Source organism: Sorex fumeus, unplaced genomic scaffold (assembly GCF_029834395.1).
Source record: "Sorex fumeus unplaced genomic scaffold, SorFum_2.1 ptg000030l, whole genome shotgun sequence".
NCBI lineage: Eukaryota > Metazoa > Chordata > Mammalia > Eulipotyphla > Soricidae > Sorex > Sorex fumeus.
The window spans coordinates 5,416,552-5,438,487 of NW_026606087.1; the positions used below are offsets into that span (position 1 = coordinate 5,416,552).

The 21,936-nt window shown below is 42.2% G+C and overlaps 1 protein-coding gene across 1 annotated transcript in view; it reads right to left on the minus strand.

Moving 5' to 3' along the window:
* Positions 1 to 21,936, minus strand: part of LOC130025015 (F-actin-monooxygenase MICAL2-like) — an 81,170-nt gene that overhangs the window by 9,153 nt on the left and 50,081 nt on the right. The window contains exon 8 of the mRNA XM_056115831.1: positions 1,309 to 1,411. Coding sequence (XP_055971806.1) covers positions 1,309 to 1,411 — 103 coding nt within the window. The remainder of the gene's footprint in view (positions 1 to 1,308; positions 1,412 to 21,936) is intronic.

Consider the following 21,936-nt stretch of genomic DNA (forward strand, 5'->3'; position numbering starts at 1 on the left):
AGTTAAAGACCCCAGTGGATCCTAAAGCCAAAGACCAGCACTGTTATAGAGACAGAGATGAGAAGTCAGCCACACTGAGAGGATCATGTGAAGAACAGACATTGGAGAGGTGCCAAGGGAGGCCTGGAGCCTCCAGAATCTGGATGGGTCCCTTACCTCAAACCCCACCCCCAAAACTCGGCCCTCTTCAGATTTTGGCTTCAAGCTTTTGTCTTTGAGAACTGTGAGAAAATACATTTCTGCTGTTGTAAGTGACCCAGTGTGCGGTAATTTGTTCCTCCAGCCCTGGAAACTAACACAATTAGCAAGCCCCCTGGGCTCCCTCGAGTTTAGCCAGGCTAACCGTTATTGCCAACAGAGGAGATGTGTTCCTGTTCCACACAGCGACATTATTTTTCATCTGGTTCAGATCCCAGACAGGGAACAGGAATAGAATTTATTAGACCCCTTCAGAGATCCCTAAAATCACCTCTCAGGATTGGGACAGCTGAGTGAAACAAGACGGCCAAGTGGCCTCACCCCACACAGCTTATGGTACTTAGTGGGTCCCAATTCTTTTCCCCAAAGTGGGAGCCAGTAGCAGAGTTATCTTCAACTTCTCGAGGGTATGCTGAAATTCAGCTCTGTCTTCTGATTTTCCAATTGGACCTCCCGTCCAAAAAGGACACAAACAGAACTCTGTCCTTCTGTTCATTAAAGCCATCTGGAAGTGGCTGGACAGTTCCAATCAAGTCCTTCACACCATCCACATGCTCAATTACATGCATGTGACAAGAGGAGGGCCCCGGTCCATTGGACAGGGACAGATTGATAATACCTTATCCAAGGCTGCTGAGATAGTTAGAAGGCCTAGTATGCATACTTCGAAAGCCAGAAACCCAGGATTGATCCCCAGCACCACCAATCACTGACAGGAGCACACCCCAAGCATGGATCTAGATAGTTTCAGAACACCTCTGAGTGTGACCCCAAAGATAACACACACACACACACACACACACACACACACACACACACACACACACACTCTCACCAAAAGCCTTATCCAAATACCCTCTACCAACAACCTGATTACCTGCAATCTATTTTCACCACAGGACTCCACAGAAAGAACAGACAACTGAAGCTTTGCAGCACTAATGCCAGCTTGATATGCAAGACATCAAATACCAATTTGTCTCAATCACAATTCTGTATGCACGAGGAGAAGAAATCCTGCGACTTCGGCCTAGGAGAGAGAGCCCCCGCCCTCACTCCCGCCCCACTTTTGCTTTGGGGTTTTATTGTTATCTGTGTTGCCTTACTTACATGATCAGTAGCTCCGACTCATAGCGCATTAATTTATTCTTCTCCAGAACCAGCTCAAACCATTCCTGCAAAAGCTGTGCTTCATCCTGTGTGCCTGAATCTGCTTAAGAAATCAAGAGCAAATGGGTTAGATTGGCGTTTCTCTCCCCATGATCAAACTGCTCAGGAGCCGCTTTGGCGGGCCACATTTACAGCTAAAAGGTCTCAGCAGGAAGCAGCCTAAGACAGCCTGTTGATGCCTCAAGGTCACAGACATGACAAACCCCACCTGAGCCTGCTCTGGGGAGGGCCTCTTAAACACAGAGGGCAGGAATACTTGACCCCGAAGGTGATCTTCTAGTATAAATGACCCTCTCCAGCTTCCTCCTCAGTCTTCTGTGAAACTTCTGTACAGTTGGTTTGTTTTATATTTGGTTTTAGGGCCACACTAAGTACACACACAGTGCTCAGGACTTATTCCTGGCTCTGTGCTCAGGGGACCAGATGTAGTGCTGGGGATCAAACCCAGGTCTGCCACATGAGGGCAAGCACCCTATGGCTGTATTATGGCTTCAGCCTGCAAATGACAAACATTTTTGGGGTCATACCCAGCAATGCTTATGGCTTACTCCTGGATCTGTGCTCAGAGATCACTCTGGGGCAGGCTCAGGGGGATCCTATAAGGTGCTGAGGATTGAAGCCATGCCTGATACATGCAAAGCAAGGACCGTACCCACTGTACTATCTCTCCGGCTGAAATGTCTCTACATTTGGGTATTGCATCTCCCACTAAGTCATCTTTTTCCTCCCCTAAATCAAGTGCCTACTGATTATCCAGTTCGGGTATGCCTCCCTGCACAAGGCTGGAAGCTCCTACTACATTTAGTAACAGACAACTGGTGATGGGCACTCTGGCTTGTTGTACAAAGGAAAGTCAAAACAATATTAGCTTTGAGTCTCATAAGCAGAAAGGTAACTCAATACACTTATCACTTAAATGGTGGCTTTTATTATACAGAAGAACCAGAAGAAAACTGACACTACTATTAGGCATTCAAGGTTTGATACTAACTGTGATAAGTGTTTATATACCAAAATGTTAAAAAAAAAAAAAAAGGAATGCATTTGAGAAGGAGCGATACACAGCGGTAGAGTGTATGCCTTGCGCGCGGCCCAGCCAGGCCAAGCCAGGTTTGATTCCTCCACCCGTCTTGGAGAGCCTGGCAAGCTGCTGAGAGTATCTCGCCCACATGGCAAAGCCTGGCAAGCTACCCATGATGTATTCAATATGCCAAACACAGTAAAAAGTCTCACAATGGAGATGTTACTGGGCCCGCTCGAGCAAATCCATGAACAATGGGAGGACAGTCCAGTACTACATTTGAGTAGTTACTAACCTGAAGGTGACCTTCTAGTATTCATTCTGCTATGAGACCATGGATTATATTGCAATGCTCCTGGTCATTCTAAAACATTTTTACTGACAGGTGCAATGATATAGTTGTGTGGCCTTAGAAAATTTGTGGAACCTCTTGGACCCTCTTCTTCTTCACTGGTTAGCCAATGAAGTCAAGGTTAAGCATAATTAAATGCTGTTCAGTATGTGCACATTATATACCTTATAAGCAGCATCTTATTTATTCCTTGCAAGAAATTCACCAGTAGGTTCCCTTATTACCACATAATATTTGATTGGTCAAGAGGTTTTAAAAAGATCAAGTAACTTGTTCAAACTCACAATAAGTAAATAAACTCACAATAAGTAAAGCCTGGGCTTGAGCTCAAGTGAATCTCCTTTTAAGTCTGTGCTCCTCACTGTTTATCAATAACCTCTCTCCCTCCTCCTCATATGCTCTTTTTTAAATGTAGGAGTATTGCTATTAATTCAGCCATTGATTAGGCTGATTGAATTGGGCATGAACTCCACCTTACTTTTCTTTTTTTCCTTTTTATAAATTTATTTATTGAATCACCGTGAGAGCAGTTACAAAGCTTTCGGGTTTAAGTCTCATCACACAATGATGAAACACACGTCCCTCCACCAGTGCCCATTTTCCACCATCAAAACCTCCAGATTACCCCCAATCCCACACCCTTCTCCTACCTGTGGGGCAGATGACTTCCACATTACTCACTACTTTGAATATATTCAATATTTCAACACCAGACCCACCATTATTATTTGGGATTTTACCCCAACACTCAGATCTGCCGAAAAGGCAACTGTAGACAATTTGTTTTCTATTGCTAATTATGAATAACATATGATGTCATGTAGTCACAGTAGTGGCCATGCAATTTTGGAATTTTGAAATTTTAATAATTAAATCTGGAGGGATTTCTGCCAAATCCTTCTGAGTTCCAATATTTGTTCCTGAGTCTCTGGGATTATGGCCGTTAAGTAGCATGATCAGGAGCTAGAGAGGCCATTCATGGGCGGTGACTCAAGGTCTCATTGGGGCGGGGAGGAAAGGGCTGGCTCCACCCCCATTCCATGGAGGCCCCACACATGTCTCGTCACTGTGGGCCCAAACCTGACTGTCCAATCGCCTCTGGAGGATGGCGGCCACCGAGCTGCCAAGAGGGAGCCTTCAGAGGAACAGCACCCTTTACCCCCTGGGGTGGCCCAGGACTGGTAACCTATTGCAGGGACCAGACACACTTCCTCCAAAAGCTGCTGGGTTCCGAGACTTGTTTCTGAGTCTCTGGGATCAGGGCATTAAGCAGTTTGATCAGGAACCAGAGAGGCCTTGCCTTCAATTATATATCTGAGCTGGAGGTGGCTTGTGGGTGTATCTCCCACATACCTAACTTTTAGCCGTTTACTTTCTTGGTAAACCTGGCCCCAAGTTGTTGGGGTCTGGCCAAAGGCACAGCAGCAATTCTGGGGTATCTAGAAGTCTGAAGGCACCATCAGGCTGGTGATAAACTCACCTCACAGGTACAGATTGACCTGCTGGCAGCACTATACCCTCCTCATATGCTCCTCCTAGACCTGGGACCATCTTTTTATTGATCTCTGGGACGAATAAAAATGGCCACAGAGATTTATATGTAGTGCTTTAAACTCTAGTTAATGGGAAAAAGATGCCATTTTGCAGAACATGACTTCTGAAGAATTTTTCCATCCATCCACTCATCCAATAACCCCTTTTTGTCAGCTAAATGTCAGGTATTACTTTAAGTTATGCTGAGGATGCAGTGAAATATTGTATTCTATATTATGAGAAATTTGGAGATCAGTAGACATAGTACCTGTAGAATGTGTTGTTAGATAATTTTTGAAATTAGATGAATCTAAAGAGCTAGAATATTTTACATAAAGAATACTCATTAAACATAGGGACCATGATCCACTGAGTTTTCTTCTTTCAAAGTTAGAACTTCCAGGTTATTTATCATTTTGTTCTAAGAAGTCTGTGCACACGTGTTTGCCCCTTAAGGGCATATCTCCTAGCCAAGAATCAAACAAAATATCAACAGCCTAGACTGGAGGCAACCTCTTGCCCCTTTAGCCTGTACCCTTGAATATTTAGAGGTCTTTGTTGTTGCTATTGACTTGTTTTGGGGTGGGGGCACACCTGGAAATATTCAGGGCAAACTCCTGGCTATGCACTCAGAAATTATTCCTGGAAGGCTTGGGGGACAAAATGAGGGTTCCAGAGATTGAACCCTGGTGGGCTGTGTGCAAAGCAAGTGCTCTACCCACTATACTATCACTCTGGCCCATTGTTAGAGGTCTTTTAAGAAGTCACAACATCACTGGACTCTTGGTCCCTTGAAAATAAATCTGTCTTTCCACATCAGAGGAAGTGAAGTTTGACTTCATCTGCTATTTGTGTAATTGGTCTTTTCTTAACCCAATTCAACACTTTGCATCTAGTTAAAGATCATCATGTTTATTTTGTTATAACAAAGGGAAATCTTATGAATATTTTATCTACCAGACATATTTCCAAATCCTAGATTAGGGGTTTCTGTGGAATTGACAAATAGGCATCCTGTAACTTTTTGCAATATTGAAAAGCAAAATGTCAGATGGGACTGGAGCAAAAATATAGCCATCTGGTTCGTCAGTAGGGACCTTTCTCAGTTGATGGGTGAGGCTGTACTACAGACTCTAAATGCACCCAATCTTCTAGCCCACTTTTCTATATCTTACGCATGAGGCATTACAGGAAACTTTGATAAAATAATTTCCTGATAACCAGCTTCTGTCCTGTCTATTGGCACTACAAATGTCACCACAAGAGGAAATGACATTTGTTTTTATAGTCTCAGTAAATACCAGTGATTCCTTAATAATTTTTGGATTTCTTTATAAATGTTCATAATTTCTTTAATAATGCTTTCTGGATTTTCGGAAAACATCAACATTCATTTCTATTCCATGTGAAAAACAGAAAATGTACTCAATTTCTCATTCTTTGGTTCTAAAATTCCTCATGAGTTGTCAAAGACTGAGTTTACATTTGCAAGTTATTTTGGAACAGGTGGGGGTTAATTCAGTTCATTCACCACATTCAAGACACTGTTCTGTGTATCCTTTCACTTGAACTTAAAAATCTGAGTTCACTGCTTCCTGTTTTTTTTTTTTCTCACCTACATTTCTCACGCAGATTCAATTTCCTTTTCTAGAGATTTGTTTAACATTTCTAGATCAAAGACCGTTTTTCTTGATAGGGAAAACAGAAAAGCCGAGTTGAAAACTCCTTCTTTCCTCATCATGTAACATTATACCATCTGCCTCAGCACTGGGACAATCCTTTCCTTGTCCTCAATCCAAAAGAAACAGCTTTAAAGGCACTATTTTGCTGTCTTTAGAGTATTTCTTATTGTTGTTTTTCAGATTCTGCCTCTTTGCTGCATTATACCCACTGGTTCTAGCCAGACATTTTTCCCCCCAGGATGACATGTTCCCCTTTCAAACTTCCATGCATCCTTCTAAAGCCTGGACCATTAAAGTTCCCTCTGCCATCACACTGATTTCAATGGACATTATAGTCAACAAATAGGTTGAATCAAATCATTCCATTCAACCTTTTTTTCAAAGAAGTAATTTGCAATTTTACAGCCCACCATTCATTTGTTTTTTAAAAATAGAGTCTTCCTGTCCTCTTTTAAAAGGACAGGAAGTTGAAATCATATTGGGGGATTTTTGATCTTGGAACACGGAACACGATTTACAGGGAACCTTCCTTCTCAAAGCTTCGGTTACAGATGAGATGTGCCTAACCCAGCCTTTGCCTTCCTCTTAACCTCTATGATGCATTGAAAACTCTGCACCACAAATACCATCAACTCACTGGCACTTATCAGAGAGCTTCATTGTGGGTCTTGATGAAGTCTAGAACTGCTTTTACTATTGATGTAGTGGCACCAAGTGGCCAAGAGCAAGAGCTTGAGATTAATCTGTCTCTTAAAATGCATTGCCTAGGGCAAATTCTCTCACATCCCTCCAGCATTATCTCTTCCTACAAAAAATGGTGATGATGAAGGTACCTGCCAAATAACTCATTATGGGCAGTAAGTGAGTTAACATATATAAAATGCAGACTGCTTTTGGCATGGCGTAAATATTCAATAAACTATACCATTATTGTGATGTTGTCCTTTTCTCCAGTCTAATCCTATAATTCCTGAATAAACTACATGGATTATTTTCTATTAAATTCAGCAAGGAGGGAATGGTCATGTAATTTAGTAGTAGAGCCCATGCCTTATATGCACCAGGCCTCAGGGTTCAATCCTTGGCACTACCAAACAGAGAGAGATGCATGCGTGAACACACACACACACACACACACACACACACACACACACACACACACACACACAAACCCAGCTAGACTATACTCCTTGATTTGACTCGAAGGGTTAATCATTATATCGCAACTTTAGTTGAGCCTAATAGACTTTTAAAATATTCCCCGCCCTTGGTTTTTTTTTCACCCTGTATAAACAAAATGTATCTTATGGCTGGATCCTTAACCTTGCTTGGGAAGACTTGCCTACGGAGTGTTTAGTTAAACACATCTCCATCTGGTCCTGTGGCTGTGTTGAGTCGGAAGTCTTTCCTAGACTGGGATGTGACTCTTATATCCGGGAACCAGGCTGTAGCTGAAAGAGTGCAGCCTGAAGGTGAGCAGCTTCTGACTGAATGAACCTGCTGCTGAAGTTTTACTTCTCCCCATGCTAAGTCCATAGTGTTGTAGGTTCCCATGTCCTCATGTCATGGTGCAGAGATTCCACTTACTCAGATGAAACAGAGAAATAAAAACTCAGGACAAACAGCATTTTATTCATGGAGTGACTTCAGGTTGAGCTGCTTTTGTCCATGTGAGCTCTCAAAACAAATTTTGTCATTCCCTGCTGAAGTCTTCAATAACTCTCCACGATCTAGTTCAAATAACCTAAGCTAGCCAACACTTAGTACCAATTATGTTAAAGTGACTAGCACTTAATGGTCATCATTTTTCCCCCCTCAGTGATTAACAGCACAGAATAAATGAACCATCTGATCCATAAAGTCATGATTTTTGAACTGATAGTGCTGCATACTTCTGAACTGTGTGTAAGAGTATGGTTTTCCAAAGTTGGGTCTTATTTTTGATGTCTGATTCACGATTTTATTCTTTAGGTGTGATTTCCCATCTCCTGAGAATCTGCAAGAATTCCTCATTTCATGCTGGCTGCATCTTTGTCAATGTCCTCCAATGCTCCCTGATGAAGGGGCTGGAAAGGGGTATTAGTGTGGTCACAGTCAACTGTCCCTGCTTCTCTGGCTCATAGGCCGCTCTGAGCTCCTGTGCTTTTCCCTAGGGCCTGTTTCATTTGAATCACTTGTGAGGCCTTCATCACTCAGAGTTCTGGATGCCTGGACCTCACATAGGCTCCTTATGTGTGGTGGTGATAATCCAGAAGGCTACCCTGAGAAGCTGATATCATTCAGTCTTGACAAACTCAAGATGCTAGAAGCTAGCTTGTGATTCCCTGCTAAAAGCCAGAGGCTATAGCTAGACATAAAAGTCTAGTCATCTACTTCATTGTTTTAGGGCCATGCCTAGGTCATGCTCAGGGCTTAATATTGACACTGTAATCAAAGATCATTCCTGGTGACACTCAGGGAATCATCTGGGGTGCTAAGGATTGAACTAGGGTTGACTATATGCAAGCCTTACCCCTAGTCTGGACTCTAGTCTTTTTTTAAAAATTTTTTTATTAGTGAAACACCATGAGGTACAGTTGTAGACTTACAAACTTTCATGCTTGGGCTTCAATTATACAATGATCGAGTACCCATCCTTCCACCAGTTCCCATTCTCTACCACCAATGATCCCACCCCACCTCTGTGACAGGGTGTTCCATTTTGCTCACTCTTTCCTTTAGGGTGTTGTAGCTTGCAATAGAGGTATTGAGAGGCCATCTTGATTGGTTTATAGTCTACTTTCAGCATGCATCTTGCATCCCAAGTGAGTTCTCCAAACATCCTTTATTTGGTGTTCTAAGTCTTTTTTAAGGCTACGTTTTGTTTTGCTTTTTAAAAATTTTGTTTTGCTTTTCAAAATTTGCTGTTCATTTGTTGTCTTGGGTTTTTTTTTTAGTCACCATAAGCCATCTTTTCTTGTCTTTTAATATTATTAAAATGGCATCATAGGCTGCAGAAGTATTTCTGTAGCATGCTTGTTTTAAATTCCTTATTATGTTTGTAACATGCATCCATGTTACTCATTCATTCCCAGTGCAATATATACAACCTTTAGTTGCACTTGCCACAGAGAGCTATTCCACAGTTTCTGTTTTCCTGTTAATGGGCATCCTGGATATTCCTTGTAAATATCCAAAAAGAGAAAAGGTGGTGCAGGGGGCCCACGCAGGGGACTCTAGTGTTTGGTGGCTGAGAGCCACCTCCCCAGGCTGGTCCATGTGGCGACGGACAGACTACGGGTGAAGGAATGGAGAACAGAGAAACAGGAATCAGACCCCAGGCTGGTCGGTAGTTGGTTTATTTCTCTCTCCTCCCCCAGCATAGTCTGATCTCTCCCTTAACAGTGCAGTTGTAGTTGTTGTTTTGGTCGCAGTCCCTGTCATCATAGTTCCATCACCGTAGTCTCCTGGTGGACCTCAAAGTCCTCTCTCTCGTTATATCTTCTTCCTCGTCTCAATGTGTCTCTCATAGTCCTCTACTTCCAGTCATCTGGTTTTCCTTCTAGTCCTGAAATTTCCAAAGTCTCAGTTCTCCTCCTCATCCTCAACATCTAGTCCCAGCATCTCATCCTCCGTGTCTCCTTCCCTCTTACCCCTTACAGCATAGTTATATAGAAATCATGAAGGGTGAGATACAAAGGTGGGCTGGAACAATATCATAGCAACAAAGAGATGTACAGCCTCTCCTTCAGGAGATTAACTCAAAGACAAAATTTCATCTGAGGGGTCAACACTCCAGATTACTAGGAGATCAGCTCAAGGGCGAGATTCCATCCAGGGTGTATTGCTTTCTCCTTTCCTCAATTAGTAATCCATTTAAACATTCATAGTAAATCTACTTCTTATAATATTTCTAGCAATGTCATTTTATATAAACACAGTAAGAGATATGTTAAGCTTGAAGGTTGGCTCTTCTGGGGACATCTCGCTATATATTCCAGACCATGGTCCTCAGGCCAGGTTAGTCTTTTCTAACCCCAGCAGGGTCCTTATTCAGTTACTTCTTTTTGGGTCATAACAGAGTTTGTCCATGACCATGCTCTTAACTTATAGTTAAGTATTATGGCTCTTGGTCTGGCCCATTTCAATGCCAGGGTAGCTCATAGCTTGCCCTAGGTCCATCCAGTCCCTCGGTGCGACCCTGCTCTTGGAGTCCGAGGAACTAAGGGCAACTGGAGGCTTAAGTCAAGTAAATATGGATGCCCAAGAGTAAATATTATTTTGGAGTCAATTAACTGCCATGTTACATAGCATAGCATCGACTGTCTTCCTGTGTTTATACAACAAGGATATTGCTAAATAAACCATATAAATGACATAATGGAAAGGGAAAAGCAATATAGGATTATTAGTGCTTGATGGAATTGAGTATGCCTCAGTTGCACTGTTGTGAGAGTGGCTCAATAAACCTTAAGCTTCCTGCAGGAGGAGCAAGGACAATCCAATATTATCCAACAGTTCCTTACTGTTCTGCTATTATGAATACTGCTGCTATGAACATTCTTGTATCTATCTTCAAGAATGTCTCTGTAATATATACTTAGGAATAAAATTCCTGAATGGCAAGAAGTGCAAATGTTCAGTTTTATAGCATTGTGCCAAATTGTTTTCCAAATAGTTGCAATTGTTTATACTCCTACTAAGAGCTCCCCTTGTTCCTCATTATGGCCAAATAACACTACTATCAGTTTTTAATTTTTGATAATTTAAAAATTTAAAATGGTCTTTCAGTCTGGGGAGATGGCTCATATAGCTGGAACACATGCTTTGCATGCAGGTACCCTTCCTTCAATCCCCAGCACAAAAAGGTACCATAAGTACTACTAGGAGGTGAGCAGTACCTTTTTTAAGGGTATTGCATGCCCCCAAAGCTTTCTCATTGTAGTTTAAATTTGCTGTTTCTAAGCACTAATGATATAGATTTTTCATATTCTTGTTGACTATTTAGTGAACTTCTGTGAGATTTTTCAAATATCACTTGCTTGTTTTGCATTTCTTACTGGCTGTAAGAATTCTGTAGGTATTTTTCTGGAACACTGATTCTTTTAAAATTCTATTGCAATATATTTTCCAAATTAGCAGCTAATATTTTTATTCCCTTAATTTATTGGGAATTGTATTGACTATCAATCTGAGATTATAAAAAAATTCCCCTTAATTTTTCATGTTTCATTTTTCATGCTAAAATCTGTAATATTTATAAAATGGATTGCTTACACAGAGTAAGGTGAGGCACAATATCATTTTATCTTTTATGGAAAACTATATGCATTTATCATAGATTAAAGTGTCTTTCTTATATTTAAAATTTTTAATTGGTAATTGAGTTTGGATTTTTAGTTTGTTTATTTCTTCATCCTCTGCCTCCTTCTATTGATTTGGAATTCTAGGGTTTACTTCTATTGTGTCAGAAATGATACTTAACATTTAAATAGTTATTTTAGTACCTTGATTTTAATCAAATTTTTTTGCTCTTTTTGAACAACATAAGGACTCTGGAACAATTTACTTCTAAGCATTCAAATCCCATATAAATCTATTTTATTTAGTTCATTACATTAACTCTTTCTTTTAAAAAGAAAATAAATTTTATTTTCTACTTAAATGTTTGATTTACTTCACTTTTTAAACAATTTACCATTTCTTCCAAGACACTTAAGATAATCCTTTGGGCTTATTTATTTCCCTTACAGTATATTTTCTATCATTTGTTTAAACCATGAACTTTTTAAATTGATTTTTATTGTTGTGGGGCCTCACCAGGGTGTTTCAGGGGCCTTCCATGCTGGGGATCAAATCCAGGGCCATGGACATGCAAAAACATATGCTCTGACATTTGGCCCACATTCCAAGCCTGACATTTTTTTTTAAACAAAGATTTATTAGTTTTGTTAGTTTGTTGATTATGTAGCAAATGTAAATATCCCAAGAAAAGCTACATGATTAATGTATGGGGTGAAACTGTGTTCTTACTATCTTAAGACTGTATGAAAATGTTATTCCCTTGGGTTCCTACTTCCTGCATTTATTCTTACTATTGAGTTGAGTGTTTGATAGGGTTTGATAGGGTTCAAATATGGTAACACCTACAAGGGTGATTAGAGGTCACCCCAAAAGCCTCTATCCCTCTCGGAAAGACTGGCAAGCTACCGAGAGTATTCCGCCCACACGGAAGAGCCTGGCAAGCTATCCACTGTGTATTCGATATGCCAAAACCAGTAACTACAACTGGTCTCATTCACCTGACCCTGAAGGCTTCACCGACATGGCAGCACTGAGAAGGATGAGAAAGGAGAGGCTGACAAAATCTCAAGGCCGACGTAGGCTGCCACAACGAAGGAAGACAAAAATGATCGTCTGTACTTTCAATGCACGTATGCTAGCATCAGATGCATCCATCGAGGACCTGATGGTACAAGCACGAATGATCAAGTACGACATCATTGGTCTGACCGAGACAAGAAGGCACGAATCTCACCATGCCGTTTTTGACACTGGAGAAGAATTGTTCCTCGGAACATGCGATAAAAGAGGTGTTGGAGGCGTCGGTGTCCTTGTCAACACAAACTTGGCCAAGAGCATTGATTCATTCGAATGCCTAACAACCTCAATCGGACGTTTACATTTGAATAGATGTGACTCACTGCCTGCAGTTTCTATCTTCATTGTCTACGCACCAACATCTCATTATGATGAAAGAGAAATCGAGAAGTTCTACATGGAGCTAGAGAAGTTCTATAAAGAAGACCACACCTTCTACAAGATCATTGTGGGTGATTTTAATGCCAAGATAGGACCGAGAAGATCAGATGAAGAACTTCACATCGGGACCCATGGCCTAGAATGGAACGAACAGGGTGAGAGACTGTCTGAGTTCATCATGTCAACCAAGACCATTCATGGTAACTCACAGTTCCAGAAGGCAGAATCTAAACGATGGACATGGGAGTCTCCCGGTGGACGATTCCACAACGAAATAGACCACATCATATTCAATCGATGGTTTTGCCTGACTGATGTTGCTGTTGTCCCAAAATTTCGAACAGGATCGGACCACCGTCTCCTTCGTGCAAAATTCTACTTCACAGAGTAGGGAGAAAGGGCTGCAAAGTTCAAAAAGAGAATTCCCAGAATGACCACCAACTGGGAACTCTTTGGTACTATTGCGGCAACATGGGAAGATGCCATTGTTGACAACATTGATGAGGAATACGATCGACTGGTTCAGCACCTCCATGAATGTGCGAGGAACGCCAAGAGAGAGATAGCCACAAAAAATCGCCTATCTTCGAAAACTCTTGAGCTAATTCGCCAGCGTGGTTTGGCGCATGCCTCAGGCAACCACAAGCTAACGTCCAAGCTCGCAAAGCAGTGCAGAGATGCGATCAAGGAAGACCTCAAAGAGAGAAGAGCAGAAGTACTGGTAGCTGCGGCAGATGCCGGGAAAAGTATTCGTAACGCCCGCCTGTCCTTCGCCAACTATAAGACCAAGATGACTGCCCTCCGACGTCCTGATGGATCCATCACATCCTCCAGAACGGCAATGGAGAAGATTATCCATGACTTCTACTCAAATCTCTTCGATAGCCATGTCCACTTGCTGACATACCAAATTCCACAGGATGGATATGTCGTTCCCAACGTTCTCCCTTCTGAAATCCCACACGCCATTTCGTCGGTAAAGAAACAAACAGCACCCGGCCCAGACAAGGTCAGACCTGAACACCTGAAGAACCTGCCGTCAGTACTCATCAATATACTGGCTCGGCTCTTCACTCGCTACCTGTCTGAATGCAAAGTTCCGTCCCAATGGAAAACCAGCAGGACTGTACTACTGTTCAAGACGGGAGACATCCATGACATTGGCAACTATCGCCCGATCTGCCTATTGTCTGTCATCTACAAGTTGTTCACTCGAGTCATCCTAAATAGGATTGGCAGAACACTAGATGAAGGACAACCATGCGAGCAAGCCGGGTTCCGCAAAGGATTCAGCACCATCGACCATATCCACACGATAACCAAGCTCATTGAGGTTTCTCGGGAGTTCAAGATGCCGCTCTGTTTAATGTTCATTGATTTAAAGAAGGCCTTTGATTCTGTTGAGACGGAAGCGGTCATTGAAGCCCTATCCATTGAAGCCCTAGCCAATCAGGGCATTCAAGCCCAATACATCAGGATCCTCTGTGAGCTGTATTGCGGATTCACTACCAGGATCTCACCATTCTACAAAGAAGTGATCGTTGATGTCAAGAGAGGGATTTGGCAGGGTGATACCATTTCACCAAAACTCTTCAGTGCCACCCTCAAGAACATCATGCGACGACTGGCATGGGAAGGAATGGGAGTGAAGATAGATGGTCGGCAACTACACCACCTCTGCTTTGCTGATGACATTGTTTTAATAGCACCAAACATCAGCCAAGCGGCACAAATGCTGGCCGACTTTGACCGTGAGTGTGGAAAGGTAGGACTACAGCTGAATCTTACAAAGACAATGGTATGAGAAACAGCCTTGTTCCTGACGCCCCATTCGCTCTCAATGGAACGACCATCTCCGAATGCAACAGCTATGTGTACCTAGGTCGAGAGGTCAACATGACAAATGACCTGGCACCCGAGCTGCGCAGGAGGAAGAGAGCGGCTTGGAACACCTTCAAGAACGTCGAAGAAATAGCTAAGAGGACGAAGAACCTCTGGCTCCGGGCACATCTCTTTGATTCCACTGTTCTTCTTGCATTAACATATGCCTCAGAGACCTGGGCCCTACGCAAACAAGATGAGAACGCTATTCAGGTCTCCCAAAGAAGAACAGAAAGAGCTATGCTTGGAATATCACGTTTCACTCAAATGAGAGAGAGAATCCGGAGTTCTGACATCCGTCAACGATCAAGAATCAGGGACGCTGTCTCATATGCCAAGGTGTCGAAAATCATATGGGCTGGTCACGTAATGAGATTTAAAGACGACCGCTGGACTAGAGCTGTTACCGACTGGATTCCACGGGATGTCAAAAGACTGCGTGGCCGCCCACCTTCCAGATGGTCAGACTTCTTCGTCAAGATCATGAATGATCGGTTTGAGGCCCTTCATGTTCCTGGAGCGAACAGATGCCATTGGGCTACATTAGCACGTGACAGGGACAAATGGAGACGTTACTGGTGCCCGCTGGAGCAAATCGATGACTAACGGGAAGTTAAGTGATTAAGTGATTAAGTGATTGAGTTGAGCGTAATTGATATAAAACTTATTTCCTTTTCGAGGTGAATACCCCCCTTATCCCACCTTTTTTTTAAAAAAAAATCCTACTTGCACATGAAAAAATACTCCACATCGCTAGCCATCAGGGAGATGCAAATCAAAAAAACAATGAGATATGATCTCACACCACAGAGACTGGCATACATTCAAAAGAACAAAAGCAATCAGCGCTGGTGTGGATGTGGGGAAAAAGGGACACTGTTTCACTGCTGGTGGGAATGCCCACTAGTCCAGCCTTACTGGAAAACAATATGGACAGTCCTTCAAAAACTAGAAATTGAGCTTTCATATGACCCTGCAATACCACTTCTGGGAATATATCCCAAGGATGCAAAAAAGGCACAGTAGAAATGACATCTATACCTATATGTTCATTGCAGCACTGTTCATAATAGCCAAAATCTGGAAACAGCCCAAGTGCCTTAGAACAGATGACTGGTTAAAGAAACTTTGGTGCATCTACACAATGGAATACTATGCAGCTGTCAGGAGAGATGAAAGCATGAAATTTACTTATAAATGGATAGACATGGAGAGTATCATGCTAAGTGAAATGAGTCAGAAAGAGAGGGACAGACATAGAAGGACTGCACTCATTTGTGGAGTATAAAACAACATAAAGTGAGGCTGACACCTAAGAACAGTAGATACACAGGACAGCTAGATTGCTCCATAGCTGGAAGCCTGCCTCATGAGCAAAGGGGAGAAGGCAGCTGGAATAGAGAAGGGATCACTAAGAAAAGGATGGCTGGAGGAATCGGTCGGGATGGGAGATGTGTGCAGAAAGTAGATGAAGGACCAAACATGATAACCTCTCAGTGTCTGTATTGTGAATCATGATGCCCAAAAGTACAGAGAGATTATGGCGAATCATGTCTGCCATGGAGGCATAGGGAGGATGGGAAAGGGGGGGTTATACTGGGGATATTGGTGGTGGGGAATATGCACTGGTGGAGGGACGGGTGTTTGACCATTGTGTGACCCAAACATAAAAGTCTTGTAACCATCCCACAGTGATTCAATAAAATTTTTTTTTAAAAATCCTATTTGGAGATTCATTTATAGGATGAAAAGTAACACATTGCAGGCCCTCTTATTCTATCTTCTAAATATGAAACTGCTCTTTAATGTTTCCCATTTTCTGCCATCTCTGTGCCGCATTCTGGTTGACATCCTCAGATGGATATCCAACTCACTAATTCTCTCTTCTGTTGTGTCTTAGTTGCTATTTTACACATTCTTTAAATCATAAGTTATAAGGAATATCTCTTTTTAAAAATTCTCTATTAATTGGATTTTTAAAGTCTGGTTATTTCCCCTTCAACACCTTTTCTTTTTAGGGGGCAATGGGTGGTAGGTCTCCCCAGTAGTGCTTACAGAGACAGGAGTCCTCTTATATTGGCCCATTTATACTCATCAACAGAGCTGGATGAATCAATGCTTTGCCCAGGAATGGAACAGTTCTTAGGCCTCGTGGTGCTGGGGGGGAGGGGAGGAGCATTCAGTGCTGCAGTATCAAATTGGGGTCCTTGCACATGCAAAGCATGAGGCATGGACCCCTGACCTTTGAACTATATCCCCAACTACTATCCTTCAACTTTTTATTTGAAAAAAATTTTAAACCTAAATGAAGCAATACCTTTACTTCACTGTCACTGTCACTGTTCTCCTGTTGTTCATCGATTTGCTCGTTGCCCAGTAACGTCTCCATTGGAGACTTTTGTTGTTACTGTGTTTGGCATATTGAATACATCACGGGTAGCTTGCCAGGCTCTGCCGTGCGGGCAAGATACTCTCGGTAGCTTGCCATCTCTCCAAGAGGGGCGGAGGAATCAAACTCGGGTCGGCCATGTTGGCTGCGTCCAAGGCAAATGCCCTACCGCCCTCGTCTCCTTTCATCTAAAATAATTTTAAAATCTCCCCCTCCATATTTTTTTGCTTTTTTGGGTCACACCTGGCAATGCACAGGGGTTACTCCTGGCTCTGCACTCAGGAGTCACTCCTGACGGTGCTCTGGGGACCATATATGATGCTGGGAATCGAACCCGGGTCGGCCGAGTGCAAGGCAAACGCCCTACCCGCTGTGCTATCTCTCCAGCCCCACCCCCTCCATATTTTAAATGACAATCATATAATCAATTGTTTTATAGGCTGTCTCTCAATTTGGATTTGACTGATTTTTTAATTTTTAAAAAATTTTTTAATGAAACACCGTGAGATAGAATTACAGACGTACACACTTTTGTGATTACGCTTCTGTCATACAATGGTTGGAGTACCCATCCCTCTACCAGGGCTCATTCTCCACCACCAGTGTTTCCAGTATCCCTCCTGCCACTCCCACCCCATCCCACTTGTCTCTGTGGCAGGCGGATTCCCTTTTACTCTCTCTCTCCTTATGGGTGTTATGGTTTGCAATACAGGTAGTAAGTGGCCATCATGTTCGGTCTATAGTCTACTTTGATTGTGTTCTTATGGTTAAATGCAAGTTAGCATTTCTGGTTGAAATGATGTGAAACGGAATATGCACTTTTCTTAGAACACCATAACAGAAAGCTCATGATCATGATTATGGTTGGCTAAATTTAGGATGGTGTTTTTAGTTCACTTTTTTTTTTTTTTTTGCTTTTTGGGTCACACCCGGCGATGCTCAGGGGTTACTCCTGGCTCATGCACTCAGGAATTGCCCCTGGCGGTGCTCAGGGGACCATATGGGGTGCTGGGAATTGAACCTGTGTCGGTCATGTTGGCTGCGTGCAAGGCAAACGCCCTACCCGCTGTGCTATTGCTCCAGCCCCTTTAGTTCACTTTTATAACATTTTTCTACCTACTTATTTTGAATGAAATATTGTCTTTAAATGCTTTACATGTAGACATACAATTCATAAAGCAGTCTGTATTTGATAATAGAGCTGAAGTTCTTGGCCATTTAAATTAGATTTTTCTCTTCTTTCCACTCTTCGTGGCTTGCTTTCTTGTGTTCTTTGTGTGTTCATTTATTTTGCAATGCTGAAGATCAAAACCAGAACCTGACAGGCAAGAGCAAGCACTCTATCACGTAGCTACATCTCGGGCCCTTTGAAAGCTTTTTAAAAATAATGATGATGATTATTATAAACTATAAGTTTAACTTAGTCTGAATCCCGAGAGCACATGCTTAGACTCAATCGTTTTCATAAAGGATATATAATTGGGTTAGGTTAGAAATGCAGCTTAAAGTGGAAGTCTCATGGGTTAGCTCCCCTACTGTTTTATTAGGCTCAAGGTTTACACTCTAAAATTCATACAGCAACTCTAAATTTCTGCTTTAGTGCTTGCTTCTTCACTGGAACATGTGTTAGCATATCTTTCTTCTCCTTTTAGTCCCTGAGTGATTCATCTTACTTGAGAGCTCAGCAATGATTCTAAAACATGCCAGCTACAGAGACTTGCTTTTCTAGTATCAGCCCTTCATCCTGTTGCTCCCTACTTCTTACCTGATCTACCCCTGATCTACATCCCTGACTGAAGCAACCATTTGTTTTTGTTTTTTAATGATTAACTTAGGTAAAATAATTATCACTGTGGTTTTCAAACTTAAATGTTTGCAAAATTAATTCTAAGGTTTACTTTATAACAAGCACTTAAAACAAGACAATAGAAAGTATCATTGTTTTAAACTTATTTATTTTTTATTTTGGGCCACACCCAGTGATGCTCAGGGCTCACCCCTGGTTCTGCACTCAAGAATCACTCCTGGAAGTGCTTGGGGGATCATATGGGATGCCAGGGATCAGGTTGGCTGCATGCAAAGGAAGACCTTTACCTTCTATACTATCTCTCCAGCCCCTCACTGCTTTATATTTAGTAATGAATAATAATGATATATTATTTTAATTAAAATGATCACTTAACTATATAACATATAATTATACTTTAGATGTCTTTTAATTATTTGTTTTTTTCTTGAAACATTTTATTTAACTATACATTTGCATGTATTAATTTGTGATCTAAAAAAGTGCTTTTCTTGCTGCTGTCATGGTAATTGTTTTTTGTATGAAGCATACAGGACACGTACATTGGAATCTATGTACGGGAAGAGCCAAGTCTTCTTCAGAGCTAGATTCTCAGTCTTACCATCCTGGGGTGTCGCTAGTTTTTGCTGTTCTGTTAGTATTGAGGTCCCTGGCTCTGACGCACTAAATGTTACTGTTTACTTTCAGCACCTGGGTACTCTTAGCAACCAGCCCAAACTCCTTGCTTGCTCAATCACCAGCTTTGGAGCCTGGTCATTCTTGGTGATTCTTCCTGACAATTTGGCATTGTATCATGTGATAAAATAGCACTATATATGTGCTTCCATTTTTTTGTCCACTTACTGTCTAACAATCAAACACAACTCAAATCACAGTAGGCTCTCAAACTTTTCCTTGCTCTGCTGACTTTCGAGGACATAGTGGCCAGTCACTTGTAATGATGAAAATCTGGCTGCAGTGTGTGTGGGCCAAAAATAGAGGATTGTGAGATAATCTAGGGTATAGGTTTCACCCCCTAAAACCTACACCCAAATCATGGCAGACCATTGGAGAGCACATTTCTGAACCACGGTATTTCATTTTTCTATATTGAGCTGCTTTTACTGAATTTGTTTTCTGGGGTATGAGTCTACACAGAGATCTTTCTATGAACAGACCTGTGAAACTTATGTTTTAGACATGTTTGTAGAAACTAACTTAGATCTCCTTGAGATCTATCGTTATAAATGAATGTGAATGAATGGGCTGGAGCAATAGCACAGCGGTAGGGCGCTTGCCTCGCACACGGCCAACATGGCCGACCCGACTTTGATTCCTCTGCCCCTCTCGGAGAGCCCGGCAAGCTACCGACAGTATCTCGCCTGGATGGCAAAGCCTGGTAAGCTACCCATGATGTATTTGATATGCCGAACACAGTAACAAGTCTCACAATGGAGACGTTACTGGGCCTGCTTGAGCAAATCGATGAACAATGGGAGGACAGTGCTATAGTGCTGGTGAATGTATGAACAAATAAATTCAATCTGAGATATCATTGACCATCCAGTTGTGTTTTATGATAGGAATATGTAAAAAAATGGGAAGGAGGCTCTGGAGAGATAGTACAGTGTGTAGGGCACTCGCCTTGCACTTGGCAACCCGGGTTCAATTCCTGGCATCCCATATGGTCCTCTGAGCCTGCCAGGAGTGATCCCTGAGTGCAGAGCCAGTAGTAAGCACTGAGTACAGATGGGTGTAGTTCTCAAACAAAAGTGGGGTTGGGGAGAAGGAATTAATCTTCTATGTCTGAAACTCTCGCTTTATTAACATTATTTTGCTTATTCTTTACTTCATACCACTCCTATGAGTTTGATATTATTAGCCTCATTTACAAATGAAACATTTTTTTCTTTTTGGGTCACACCTGGTGATGCACAGGGCTTACTCCTGGCTCTGCACTCAGGAATCGCCCCTGGCGGTGCTCAGGGGACCATATGGGATGCTGGGAATCGAACTCGGGTCAACCATGTGCAAGGCAAAGGCCTTGCCCGCTGTACTATTGCTCCGGCCCCACAAACGAAAATGTTTGACGGAGATAAGTACTTGTGTAATTATTGCATTGTTACTCAAACTGAGGTTTGTCTGACTGTAAGGGAATTACAGAGTTGTAGCAAACCAGCTCAAACTCCTAGCTTTCTTAACCATTACTTTGGGAGTCTGAATTTTGGGGGAATTTCTTCTTCTTCCCCTTTAGGGTATTATTCCTGCCCCTTCCCTATTAAGGGCTGGAACAATAGCACAGTGGTAGGGTGTTTGCCTCGCAAGCAGCCAGCCCAGCAGAGACAGGTGAGTATCTCGCCCGCACAGCAAAGCCTGGCAAGCTACCCTGACATATTCAATATGGCAAACATAGTAACAACAAGCCTCAAGATGGAGACGTTACTGGGCCTGCTAGAGCAAATCGATGAACAACGGGAGAACAGTGTTTTTATTTGTTTTCCTATTAAAGGCACGGGGATTCAGAGTCAGGAGTGATTTTACTATTTGAATTCTTTTCAGCACACATCACTGTTACAATATCCAGGAAATTATTAGGCCTTCTGTTCCTCAGCAGTGGTCAAGATGCAAACCACAGCGTATAAACCAAACTACTTCCCATTTCCTGTCTCGGTTTTCATCAAAAATTCTCGCCATGATGTGTGTGTCTGCTGCCACCTACTGGTGGCCTTACGCATCCAGCTCTTTCTTTGCAAATCAACTTTTATCTTTGTGGAGAAGCCATCACTCTTTAAAAACACGATTCAATAAAATTTTTTTAAAAAATGAACAGAAAGGAAAAAGAAGCTCAATGCAAACAACCAGCTGGTAAAATATCCCCAAGTGGTAAAACTAAGGGATGAATAATTTTCACACGAGTAAGTCCCACACACCTGCCCCAGGAGAGAGGATAAACCCTTTTTCTGAAACTATACTCTGCTGGCATCAAATTTCACCTATCTCGGGGTATTGAAAAACAGCACAGATTCTGGTTTCTAGGCTGTCTCACATAGCTTTATTAGGAGGTGGGGTGGATGCCAGGGAAGGAATCAGGACCTCATACGTGCACGACCTCTACCTCTTTCCCGCATTCCAGTTGCTAGTCAGAAATTTTTATTCTAAAAGGTGGTTTCTTTCTATACTGAG